Below are 11472 nucleotides of genomic sequence, written 5' to 3'. Positions count from 1 at the left end.
GGCTGGAGCCAGGTGGGGTTGGTATCTTTTCTCAAGGAACAAGTGACAGGACAAGAGACAATGGCCTCGGGTTGCAGCAGGGGAGGTTTAGGTTGGACATGAGGCACAATTTCTTAGCCTTGAGGGTTGTCAGGGCCTGGCCCAGTCTGCTTAGGGCAGTGGTGCAGTCCCCATCCTTGCAGCGATTTCAGAGCTGTGGAGACGTGGTGCTGAGGGCGGCGGCAGAGCGGTGCCCTGGCAGCGGGCGGACCCGGTGACCCTTCCAGTCGCTTCCCGCCCAGACGCTCCCATCGCTTTGTGACGATTCCCACAGCGACCCTCACCCGCGCGGCGCTGGCGCCACAGCTGCGGCGTCTCCCGCCACACCGCGCGTCCCGCCCGGCCGCCCGCCATGCCGCCACCGCCACAGGCGGCCCCGGCGCTGCTCCTCCCCGCGGAGGACGAGCGGGGGCGGCCCCGGCAGCGCTGGGGCGCGGCCGCCGAGCAGAGCTCCAGCTCCAGCGGCACCCCTAGCGGCGGCGGTGCGGCTGCGGCTGTGGAGGCGCCCAAGCCGCGTATGCTCCGGCCGGCGCTGCCCGGCGTGGCGCAGGGGGTGGGCGCAGAGCGCATGCGCGGGGTGTACCCGCGGCTCCCGGCTCTGGCGGCCATGGAGCGGAAAGGTGAGCGCCGTGCGGACCCCTCTTATTCCTCCGTCACCCGCGGGGCTGTGCATACCTCCCTGTGCTGTTCCTCACGTCTCTGTCCCTTTCTCTCTCTCAGTGCTGGCGCTGCAGGCTCGGAAGAAGCGGACTAAAGCCAAGAAAGACAAGGCCCAGAGGAAGTAAGTGCAGCCCCCCCGGGCTCCCCCTCAGGCGGCGGCTCCCGCCGGCACCGCCGCCGCTTTGTTAATCCCCGACCCTCCCCGCGGGGACGGGGCTGGCGAGCCCTGCGGCGGAGGAGCGTGCGGAGGCCCGGGCCTGGGCGGGCTTGGGAGGCGGGTTTAATTGGAGGCACGTTTGGCGGCACAGGCGGGAGCTGGCGCGGCCGCTGGCCCGGGGCGGCGGGTTTTGTGCCGTCCCGCTCTGCGCCGGGGCCGCTTGTCACCCTTGTTCGCCGTTCCCGTTCGCGGTTCCGTTGGCGGGGAAGCGGAGCCGTCCTGGGGGTGTGAGAAGCCTCTGGGTCCCCTCCGTTTGCCCCCAGACTCCGTGGCGGAGCTGCAGCCGTACACCGTGTGGTGCCATGCCCTTGCAGCCTCCTTCCCCCGGCCCTGGGATGTGCCGGTGAGCATTTCTGGCGTCCCTCTCCCCTCTGGAGCCTTCAGAGCACCGTGTAGGAGCCACCTTCTCCTGACTCCCTTCTCGCTACTTTTTAAAACAATTGATTTAAATCTTGCCGTCAGAAGGCTGTGATGTGTTGTTTGCTTCCTTCTCCGATGCTCTTGTGTGGCTTCTCTCCTACCGCAGGAATGTCCCAAGCCTTTGTATGTGGTGAGCTTTTGGCTGCAGATGCTAAGATTCAAAGATCTCCAGTAAATACTGAACAATGACTCCCACCAGGCTGCATTCGGGGCTGCTTGGGGGGTTCTTTTCCATTGAAAGGTGATGTAAATCCTCGAGCTGGTTCTGTGTGCTCAGTAAAATGCTGCTGATTTGTGTAAGATCCCTGCTGCCTCAGGAGGTTTTCCACTCACTTGTGCCTAGGAGCCAATGGGGTTTAGTGAGTAAGGCTTTAGGGATGGGAGTTTGAGGGATTTCTCCTTAGGCCTGGAGTAATGCTTTCCTAGTCACTTCTTCAGACAAATTACAAGGATTTAAAAACGTTTGCTGGTTGTCTCCAGAGCACGTTCATTTGTTTTGAGATGAGGCTTCTGAAGGATGAGGACCGTTAACGAAACTCTTCAGGGTGTGTGTGCTGTTTTTCTGTGCTCTTCCTTACATGTTCATAAAGGTCTTTTCCAACCAAAATGGTTCTAAGATCATCAAGTCCAACCATTATTCAGCTTTACCAAGCCTGATGCTAAACTGTGTCCCTCAGCACCACATCTCTGCCTCTTTCAAACATTCCAGGGATGGGGATTTAATTGCCTCCCTGGAGAAGCCTATTGCAATGGTTGAGAACCCTTTCAGTGAAGAACTTTCCTCTCATTCAACTTAAACCTTCCCTGGTGCAACTTGGAACCATTTACTCTTGTCCTGTCACTTCTTCCTTGGGAGAAGAGACCAACCCTCACCTGGCTCCAACCTCCTTTTACAAGGAACTGCAGAGTGCAGTGCAGTCTCCCCTCAGCCTCATTTTCTCCAGGCTGAACCCCAGGTCCCTCAGCTGCACCAGCCCTGTTCTCCAGACCCTTCTCCACCTTTGTTGCTCTTCTCTGGATCTGCTCCAGCCCCTCAATGCTCTTCTTGGAGTGAGAGGCCCAAAACTGAACCCAGAATTTGAGGTGTGGGCATCCCCTGGTATTCCTTGAGGACAGCATTAGGACAATTTTTTAAGAGCTTTCCTCTTTCTCTACTGTTATTTGCATCCTAATGTCTGAATGAATAATCCTTTGTTTGATTCTATACCAGTTACTTTTTCTTGGCCAGCTGCAGACAAACAATACTGACTCTGCCAGTAGAGTCCAGAGTTGGAAGGGCATTTCTGTGTGAATTCTGAGGTGGTTGAATGGTAACTTTGAGTGCTGGCCTGTTTGCTTGGGTTTTTTTGTTTGGATTTAAACCTTTTTGATAATTTCTTTTTAAGCAGAACAGGCTTATCTGCTTTGCTGCTTTGTTCTTGATTTTGCTACCAAGGTGGATTTGAGTGTTGGTTACCTCTTGATTTTTGTCATCTCATTCATAAGATGCTGTGTTTACCTTAAACTCTCCATTTCAACTCTTTTCTGGGTGCTGTAGGTTTAGTAGACCCTGCCTCAGCAATTAAATTCGTTCTTTACATTATAAAGCAAAAAGAACCCAGGCTTGGCAGCTAACTTTCAGTGCAGTTGCATGACATTTGTGCTATTTAAATACAAAGCTGCTCTACTTAAATCTTCTAAAATAAGCTTAACTGGGTTGTTGGGAGACTTTTTTCCATTAAATCTAAACCTGAAACCACATAAAATGTCCTTTTAACATCTGATGTTCCGTGGCAGTTGATTACATCACACCCATGTAATTCCTTCTTTCCTGTATGGAGGGCAGTAAAAAGCCTGAAACAACTGATTTTAAAAGGTTAAGGTTGGTAAGGATTGGGACTGATCTTATTATGGGTAAGTATAAAAATGCAGAGAATGTGCTGAAGGGATTTAAAGCAATTCAATGTGCCTTTCGCTTTAGAAATGAACCGTACCTGCTTTAGGTTTCCCTTTCAAGCCAATCAGATTCAAAACAATTAAAAACACTTGGAAAGATTAAAATAATCCAAATGGATCACGTGTAGTACCAAAGCAGGGAAGCTGCTGCTGGTTTTTCATCATGCAATAGTTAAAATTGCTGCTGTTTAGATTCAGTCAGGACCAGCCTAAACTGGTTATTTACAGAAACCTCTTGTAAATCCTAATCACACTTCCACATAGGAGATTTATTTTTCTTTTATAGGAAGGTCAGCCAAGTTCTTCCTCTTCCACAAATTCAGGATGTTCCCATTTCTTCCCATCCTTCCAATGTTAACAGTTCTACTTGATACCAATATCAGAGTGAAGGAGTGAGTTTATTTTTGTCAGAAAGAGAGCAGGCAAAGTTTCTTGGTACTGCCAAGGTGAGGGACCTCTGTCTGCTCACCCCAGTAAAACTAGTCCAAGTCTTTTAGCAGTCTGGGAGAATCATTAAACCAACTGCCTCAAATCTTTGCTTTGGAAGCTTCTATTTGCCCAGCTTGCTCCTTGGTCCTGTTGTGGAGTTGTGTGGTAGCTGTGTACCTGTGCCTAGCTCCTGTTTCCCCAAGCATAGAGGAGGAAGAGCAGGGGAGAGTGGCAGCTGAAAGCCTTAAAGGGACAAAAAGCAAGCCCAGATAGAAGGCAGACCCTGACTTTTGCTGACTTCCACCAAGCTGCTTTATGGCCTTGAATGGAGCATTGATTTGTTTCTTTTTGCAGCCTTTTTTACCAAAACAGCAAAGAGTTACACTTCAAGCTGCTGTAACCTAAATTACTTTTAGGAAATGAGAGGCAGCTTCTGCTTGGCCTTTTCCTCAATATTGGGAACCTGTCAGGAAATCCACACGTCAGAACTTCAGCTGCTAACAAAACAGAGGGAGTCTGGTATGTAGGCTACTGCACAGTGTGTGTGGCTGCCAAGAGATAGCTTTGCTGGAAGCTCTCTGGGAGTGTGTGGTGTATTACTTTTATCATTTCATGAGGTGTGAACATCTTGGGCACTAACAGTCAGTTGCTTTGCAAAGGCACTGAAAGAAGGCTTGCCTTTGAAAAACAAACTGGTGGGCTTCCAGGCTATTCTGCCTGTGAACTCTTCAGCTGTATCTGCTGAGGTACACTGGGGTGGTTATTTTTGCCCTGCTGTCAAAATTGCAGATTTCTGAAGTCGTTTGAAGCACTCTGAATATCAGGTTCAGTTTTGGGCCCCTCACCACCAGAAGGACACTGAGGGGTGGGGATGGGTCCAGAGAAGTGCAACAAAGCTGGGGAAGGGTCTGGAGAACAGGGGGTGTTTAGCCCGGAGAAAAGGAGGCTGAGGGAAGACCTGGTTCTCGTACCACTCCCTGAAAGGAGGCTGGAGCCATGTGAGGGTTGGTCTCTTCTTTCCAGGATTAGGTGATAGAATGAGAGGAAATAGATTGAAATTGTGCAGGGGAGGTTAGGCTGGATCTTAGGAAAAAAATCTTGGCTGTAGGAGTGGTCAGGAATTGGCACAGGCTGCTCAGGGAGGTGGTGGAGTCCCCATGCCTGGAGGTGTTCAAGAAACCTGTAGCCATGGCACCTGGGGAATGGTGGTCTTAGATTGACAGTTGGACTTGGGTGATCATAGAGGTCTTTTCCAACCAAACGAGTTCTGCAGCTCTGTGATTCACTTAATGCCTTTGGAGTTCAGCACTGGCAGATAAATGTGCAGTGTGGTTCCTAAGCCCTGGTTCTTAGGAAGGTGTGGAGCTTCATGGGGCTTTCCTGAGGTCAGCTCCTGGCCTCGTTCTTGTATGGTGACTTGTAAGGAACTGAAAGCAGAATTCCTGTGTCCTGGTGTTCCATGAGCTGTGCTGAGATGTCCACGGCTCAGCGTCGCATCGACCACAAGGTGGCTGCTGCTTTCCTGCGTGCAGGAGATTCTTTCCCAGGGCTTTTCACTAGTTCTTCCAGCTCTCAGTGCTCCTGCAGGGAAGGCAGTGGCAGAGCTGAGCTGGCACAGTGCCTCTGTCTTGCTCCCCCTCCCCAGATGTCCTCAGTCAGTATTTTCAAGAAGCCGCTTTAAAATTATCTGGAATTTTCTAGCCAAACTCTTAACATGCAGTGAAAACTCCCTTCTTGCTTCCTCCTCACTAGGATTGCTACGAAGAGAAAGGAGGAAATTGCACTTGGGGAGCAGAAAACTCCTACTGGAGTCTGATACTTCCCAGTTATTGCACATCTTGTTGTTTCCATTTTCCTGCTGGTTCTGAGGAGCCCTGGGGTTCTGACAATTTCTTCCTCAGCTCCTTTATTCAAAACTTTTCCTGGAATTAGGATCTTGGATTATATTTTTCCTCACATCCTCAGTAGTGGGACTGCATCTTTCTTAAGTGTTTTGAACAGAAGTTTCAGGTAGATTCAGAACTCATCACCTATGGGATGTTTTCATTCAAATACAGAAGGGTTTGACAGACTATGACAAGACACAGCTGAAGACCTGCTGGTTTCCATGGAATTCCCATGGTGTGTAATAGCTGGAGTAGCAGACAGTTCTACAAACAGCTCATTAAGTGCTGGTGTGGGGGAGTGGGTCTAGGGAGCAAGAAACTTGATTGCCTCTGCGCTTTTGGGCATTAGCACCACCCTCCTGAGGCATCATTATTACTTCTCTTCAAACTAAACTCCCACAGGTTCACTAAACTAAAGTGTATCTTGGTACCTCTCATGGCTGATCTGTCAAAACTAAATGTGAGACCATCTCCAGCCCTCTTGAAGCTCTCAACAGGAGTGTTCCTGCAGCTCTGATGGCTGCTGTGCAGCGGCAAGTGGTGTGGATCTCTCTGTGACAGAAGCATCTGTTCTTTAATCTGAAAAACAGGGATGTAAGAGTGAGCAAATCACAAAATAATCATAGAATCAAGCAGGTTGGAAGAGACCTCCAAGCTCATCCAGCCCTGTCCAAGCAACCAGACCATGGCACTAAGTACCCCAGCCAGGCTTGGCTTCAACACCTCCAGGGATGGTGTCTCCACCACCTCCCTGGGCAGCCCATTCCAATGCCAATCACTCTTTCTGACAACAACTTCCTCCTAACATCCAGCCTAGACCTCCCCTGGCACAGCTTGACACTCTGTCCCCTTGTTCTGTTGCTGGTTGCCTGGCAGCAGAGCCCAACCCCACCTGGCTACAACCTCCCTTCAGGTAGCTGAAGACAGCAATGAGCTCTGCCCTGAGCCTCCTCTTCTGCAGGCTGCACACCCCCAGCTCCCTCAGCCTCTCCTCACAGGGCTGTGTTCCAGGCCCCTCCCCAGCCTTGGTGCCCTTCTCTGGACACCTTCCAGCACCTCAACATCTCTCTTGAATTGAGGGGCCCAGAACCTCCCTTGTCCTGCTGGACACACTGCTCTTGAGCCAGGCCAGGATGCCACTGGCTCTGCTGCCCACCTGGGCACACTGCTGGCTCATCTTCAGCTACTCTCTGCCAGCACCCCAAGGTGCCTCTCTGCCTGGATGCTCTCAGCCACTCCGTCCCCAGCCTGTAGTGCTGCTTGGGGTTGTCGTGGCCAAAATGTAGAACCCTGCACTTAGCCTTGTTAAATCTCCAAATAATGTGGATTACAGAGTTTTAAGTCCCCCACAATCAATAATTACTCCAAATTCCCTCAAATACTCAATTTCTTGGGCAGAAAGGTGAGCTGCATACAAGCAGGGAAATAGTTTTAGTATTTCAAACCTGAGTTCATGCTCAAGTTTGAGTCTAACACTGGTGAATGGCAACTTTGCCAGCAGATCTCCCTGTGAGTGTGGTGGAGGCTGGCACCAGCAGCAGGCCCTCAGCCTAGATGTGCCTTAACATGATCTGGAAATTGCAGGCAGGTTAAGGAGCAGTAATGAGATGCAATGAGATGCAGTCTGGCAAGCAGACTCCGCTTAAAGAGACATTGTCTTGGTGCATGGGTGTGAAAATGGGAGGGAGGTTTTAAATCCTGGCTTCTCACCATGCCATATGGAGTGGGTTTTTCCCCCTCTTCCCAAATGAGAACAAGGAATCCTTTGCAGCACTTGAAGGGTTACCTGGCTGCAGCTGATGCTTCACTCTGGAAACACCCACTCTGGTGGCTAGTTAAGGTGGAAGGCACCAGAGAATCCCAGGATGGTGGGGACTGGAAGGCACCTCTGGAGATTATCCAGTTCAACCCCTCTGCTAAAGCAGGGGCACTCCCCAACCTTTCTGGGCAGCCTGCTGCAGGCCTCCAGCACTCCCAGCAGTTTTTCCTGTGGTGCAGCTTCTATCTGGTGCCCCTTATCCTATTGCTGGCCACCCCTGAAGGGAGCCTGCTCCCATCTTCTTGACACTCAGCTCTAAGTTATTTGCAAAACACCTCTGTAAGGGACAAGTGAGTGACTGCAGCTCAGATCCTGCGAATACCTGCTCCTGTGCCTGCCTTGCAGAAGTGAGCAGAGCTGTCAGGGGCTGAACTCAATCAACGTGGAGCAAAATCTTGTCTACATTGGAAAATCTGGCACACTGTTAACACCTAACACGAAGAGATTTGGCAATGCTGAACTGTTATTAGGATGTTCACACTTCAGGGAGCTTTTAAGGTGAAAATATTTTAGACAGTCAGTTGAGTCCAATTCTTTAAACCCTCTGGTTGAAAGCTGGGGAGTCATCTTCAGGGTGTCATTTGCTACCAAACAGCTCTCCCCAGCAGAGAGAATCTCTCATGGTTGCTTGCTGTGTCATGTTGTTGCTGACTTGTTTCCCTATCACTTACATAAACCAGCAGGATAAACAGGCACAGGAAATGGCTGTTAATTCTTCTGCATCATCAGAGCCTGATGTGGAGTGCCTGCTGCTAGGGAAAATGCTCAGCTCACCTTTATAAAGAGGATTTTACTCCTCCTCCTGCGTTTTTTTTTTGGGTTACTTTGAGGCATAAAGGTGAAGTTTGTCTTGTAAGTCTTGATGGGGAGCTTTGGAATGACTTCACTGCTTTTTGCTTTGAACACCCTGTGCTGGTATCAAAAGGGTTGGACTGTCAGCGATTACCATCAGCCCTGTCTTCACCTGAGCTTTGAATCCAGTGCAGGATTGAATAGGCAAATAAAACCGGCTGGTTCAGGAAGATGTAACAAAGTATCTGCCTGAATTCCTAATTTCATTAGAGGGAAGATTGAGACAGGTAAACAGCAGGAGGAGGAGATGAATCTCGTTACGCTCAGCCCCTAAACCTGAGTGGATTTGCAGGAGGATGTGCTGAGAGCAGCCCCAGCCTTGCAGCAAGGGCCTGTACCTGCAATGCAGTGCAGTGCAGCTGGGTGGTGGAGGCAAAGCCCTCTTCTCCCTCACCCTCTCACAAAGCTGTGCTGCGTTCGAGAAGAACCAGCCCCTCCTCTGCCACCCATGTGCCCCCCCTGCCCCACCAGGCTGGCATCTGGTTTTTGATGGCTCTTTCGAAAACGGCTGGGCTGTGCTCGCTGCTCTCCTCAGCCATGGGCGGCCGCGCTTCCTGCAGGTGAGTGACCTCCTCTCTTCTTCTTGCCTGCCCAATTTGCAGCTCTTCAGGCATTCCCCAGAGGATCAGGACTTTTGGGAGGGTCTCTAGATGTGGATTCCTGTGAATTCCACAGGAGAGCTGGTGTCTAGCTTTAGCTTTGCCGTGCCACATTGTGCCCCTTAAGTGACACAGACCCTGCAAATCCAGTTAATTCTGGTGGGTAATTAGCACACCGAGGGAGCAAAAGTGAAAGGTGATCAAAGTGTTGTTAAGCAGAACGGAGGTGGCTATAGAAAAGAAGTACCCTGGAACATTTGATTCCTTTTTTTAACGTGCAAACTCCTCACCATTTTCCCCAGGCTCCTTCTGTGTTTTCCCTGCCTCTTGCAGTGCTGCTGACAGCTGTCCCAGCTGTCACCTCAAAACACAGAGCATGGATTTTTCTGCTGTCTTTAGCAGCCTTTTGTGCCTTTTAGAGTGCTGTCTGTGAAAGAAACAGAGGAGGGTTATAGATTTGTCTATCAGATTTCTTCTGGTATTATGACTTGTGCTGATTAAGTTGCTTTTAATCCCTGTCAGCAGTTGACATGGTCACTCTGGGGCTAGGTGGTGGTGGGATGCAGTGGGGCTTTTGCAGGCAGGTGAAGGGATGAGCTATGTTTTGGAGGAGATTTCATAAATAAAATAGCACTGTAGAAATGGATGTGACCTGAATACAGCTCCCTGTCACATTACTAGGTAGAACAGATGATAATGTAGAAGGGAAATGCTTCTGGATCCCCAGGACAGACCTGGATGCAGACTCCAGGGTGTGTCACGTACCAGGCGGTCAGCAGCATTGACTCCTCAACCCCTTCTTGGGGGCAGAAGGGGCTGTGGAAAGCTGCTGAGAATAGGCTTTATTTAGGGCTTCCAGTGGCTTCTTCCTTGCTGCATGAAATGACTGTTGTTGAAAAGCACTGGGGCTGCAGAGTGGTGTGAGCTTTCTGTCTGCATCACTGCCTCCTCAGCTGGATTTCCTTTTGAACCCTGCTAATCCCCTGCAGCTTGTGCAGGGACACAAATTGAAGTCTTGAAGCAGTGCTGGGGAGAAGGACTGTAGGATTTAGACTGTGGGTGTGGCTGCCACCCTTAAATTCTCCTTTCTGGCCAGTTCTGGGGTCTAGTTCTCTTGACTCTGTAGGATTTGTTAGATTTGAGCATCCCTCCCCTTCAGCCATTCCGTCTGTGACCTTTCTTGCCTTTGCTGCCTGCTCTTCATTTGGGGGTCATCGGTGACTTTATCTGCAGCTCAGCTGTCCCCAAAGGAATGCAGCAGTTTTAAAGCAGCCTTTTGACCTCCAAGACCTTTCTTTTTTTTTCTCCTCTCTCCCTTGGTTGTAACTTCTTCCTACCCCCGACTTGCAATTCTGTGCTTTGTGGAGACTTAATATCTTGGGGCTGGATCAAGCTGCAAGGTTGTTAATAGATGTCTCATTAGCCTGGCAGCAGTGGACTGTCTGACAGTCCTGTTTGATGCTTCAGGACCACTAATCTGCATTACTTGTCTTTTCTTGAATTAAAAACTCAGCAGGGCTAGCTCTGGCAGCAGCCTGAAATAAACACTGGGTGGTTCTGTGGTGCCTGGGGTGACCTTCCTAGCTCCTCTTTAACAAACTTCCATTCCAGAGTGTAAATGGCTACAAGTTTAGTCATGATGGGATTGGAAGGTGTAATTTCTTCCTTTTTATGCTCCATGGATCCCCTGGATGGCTGGAGCTGTTATGTGTAGTAATGTAGCTGATGCATAATCTCAACAGAATCAGGCTGCCCCCAGAGGCTTTGGAGGGTCTTTCTTTGGAGACTTGCAAAACCCACCTGGATGTGTTCCTGTGAGCTGCCTTAGGTGTGCTGCTTTGGCAGAGGGGTTGAGCTCCATTTCCAGAGGTTCCTTCTGACAGCTAACACTTGGTGATGCTGTCATGTGTGAATGTTGAAAGTTCATTTTGCTGTAGAACTGCTCAAAATTCCTGCCAGTACCTGAAAAGGGCCTACAGGAAGAGACTGTTCACAAGGGCTTGTAGTGATAGGAGGAGCAGGAATGGATTGAGGCTTGGGGGGGAGATTTACACTGAAGATTAGGAAGAAATTCTTTGCAGTGAGGGTGGGGAGACACTGGCACAGGTTGCCCAGGGAAGCTGTGGATGTCCCCTCCCTGGAGCTGTTTAAAGCCAGGTTGGATGAGGCTTCGAGCAACCTGGACTGGTGGGAGGTGTCCCTGCCTACGTCAGGAGGGTTGGAACTGGATGGCTTTTAAGGTCCTTTTGATCCCAAAGCATTCTATGAGTACGAAAATGGAAACATCAGATTTGTCCCATGGACTAAGACTGTGGCCAGGATGTGAAGCACAGAACTCCCAGCTCATATGCTGTAAAAACTGCACCCGAAGGTGGATTTGCCTCAGCATATACCCTACCATAAGCAGCCACTCTCAGCAGCTCCTCCTTTGAGCAGAAGGAGTTGGATTTGGATCAGGGTGGTGGGAAGGCACTGTTGGGATCTGCTGCTTCTCTGGAACAATAGTTTGAGTACAAGAAACTTCCGCGAATTCACCCTGCCAGGGGAGCTCATTGTGAGCAATGTTCTTGCTGCTCGCACGTCACGGCTGGAAAGGAGTTGCTGCCCACTTTGGAG

General features: G+C 50.2%; 1 protein-coding gene across 2 annotated transcripts in view; it reads left to right on the top strand.

Annotated features, from left to right (window-relative positions):
* Positions 1 to 546: 546 nt before the first annotated feature.
* SRPK1 (SRSF protein kinase 1) overlaps positions 547 to 11472 on the top strand; it is a 28391-nt gene continuing 17465 nt past the window's right edge. Inside the window, exons 1-2 of one of the 2 annotated variants that reach the window (XM_064173481.1) lie at positions 547 to 659; positions 760 to 820. In XM_064173481.1, the coding sequence (XP_064029551.1) occupies positions 557 to 659; positions 760 to 820 (164 nt within the window). In that variant the 5' untranslated portion in view covers positions 547 to 556. Of the gene's footprint in view, positions 660 to 759; positions 821 to 8698; positions 8818 to 11472 lie in introns of those variants that run through there. The other variant, XM_064173482.1, reaches the window with a different exon arrangement.

The sequence above is a fragment of the Pogoniulus pusillus genome, chromosome 39 (assembly GCF_015220805.1).
Source record: "Pogoniulus pusillus isolate bPogPus1 chromosome 39, bPogPus1.pri, whole genome shotgun sequence".
In the NCBI taxonomy this organism is placed as follows: domain Eukaryota; kingdom Metazoa; phylum Chordata; class Aves; order Piciformes; family Lybiidae; genus Pogoniulus; species Pogoniulus pusillus.
Note: the sequence above shows the minus strand (reverse complement) of the source record. Positions and strands in the feature narration are given on the sequence as shown.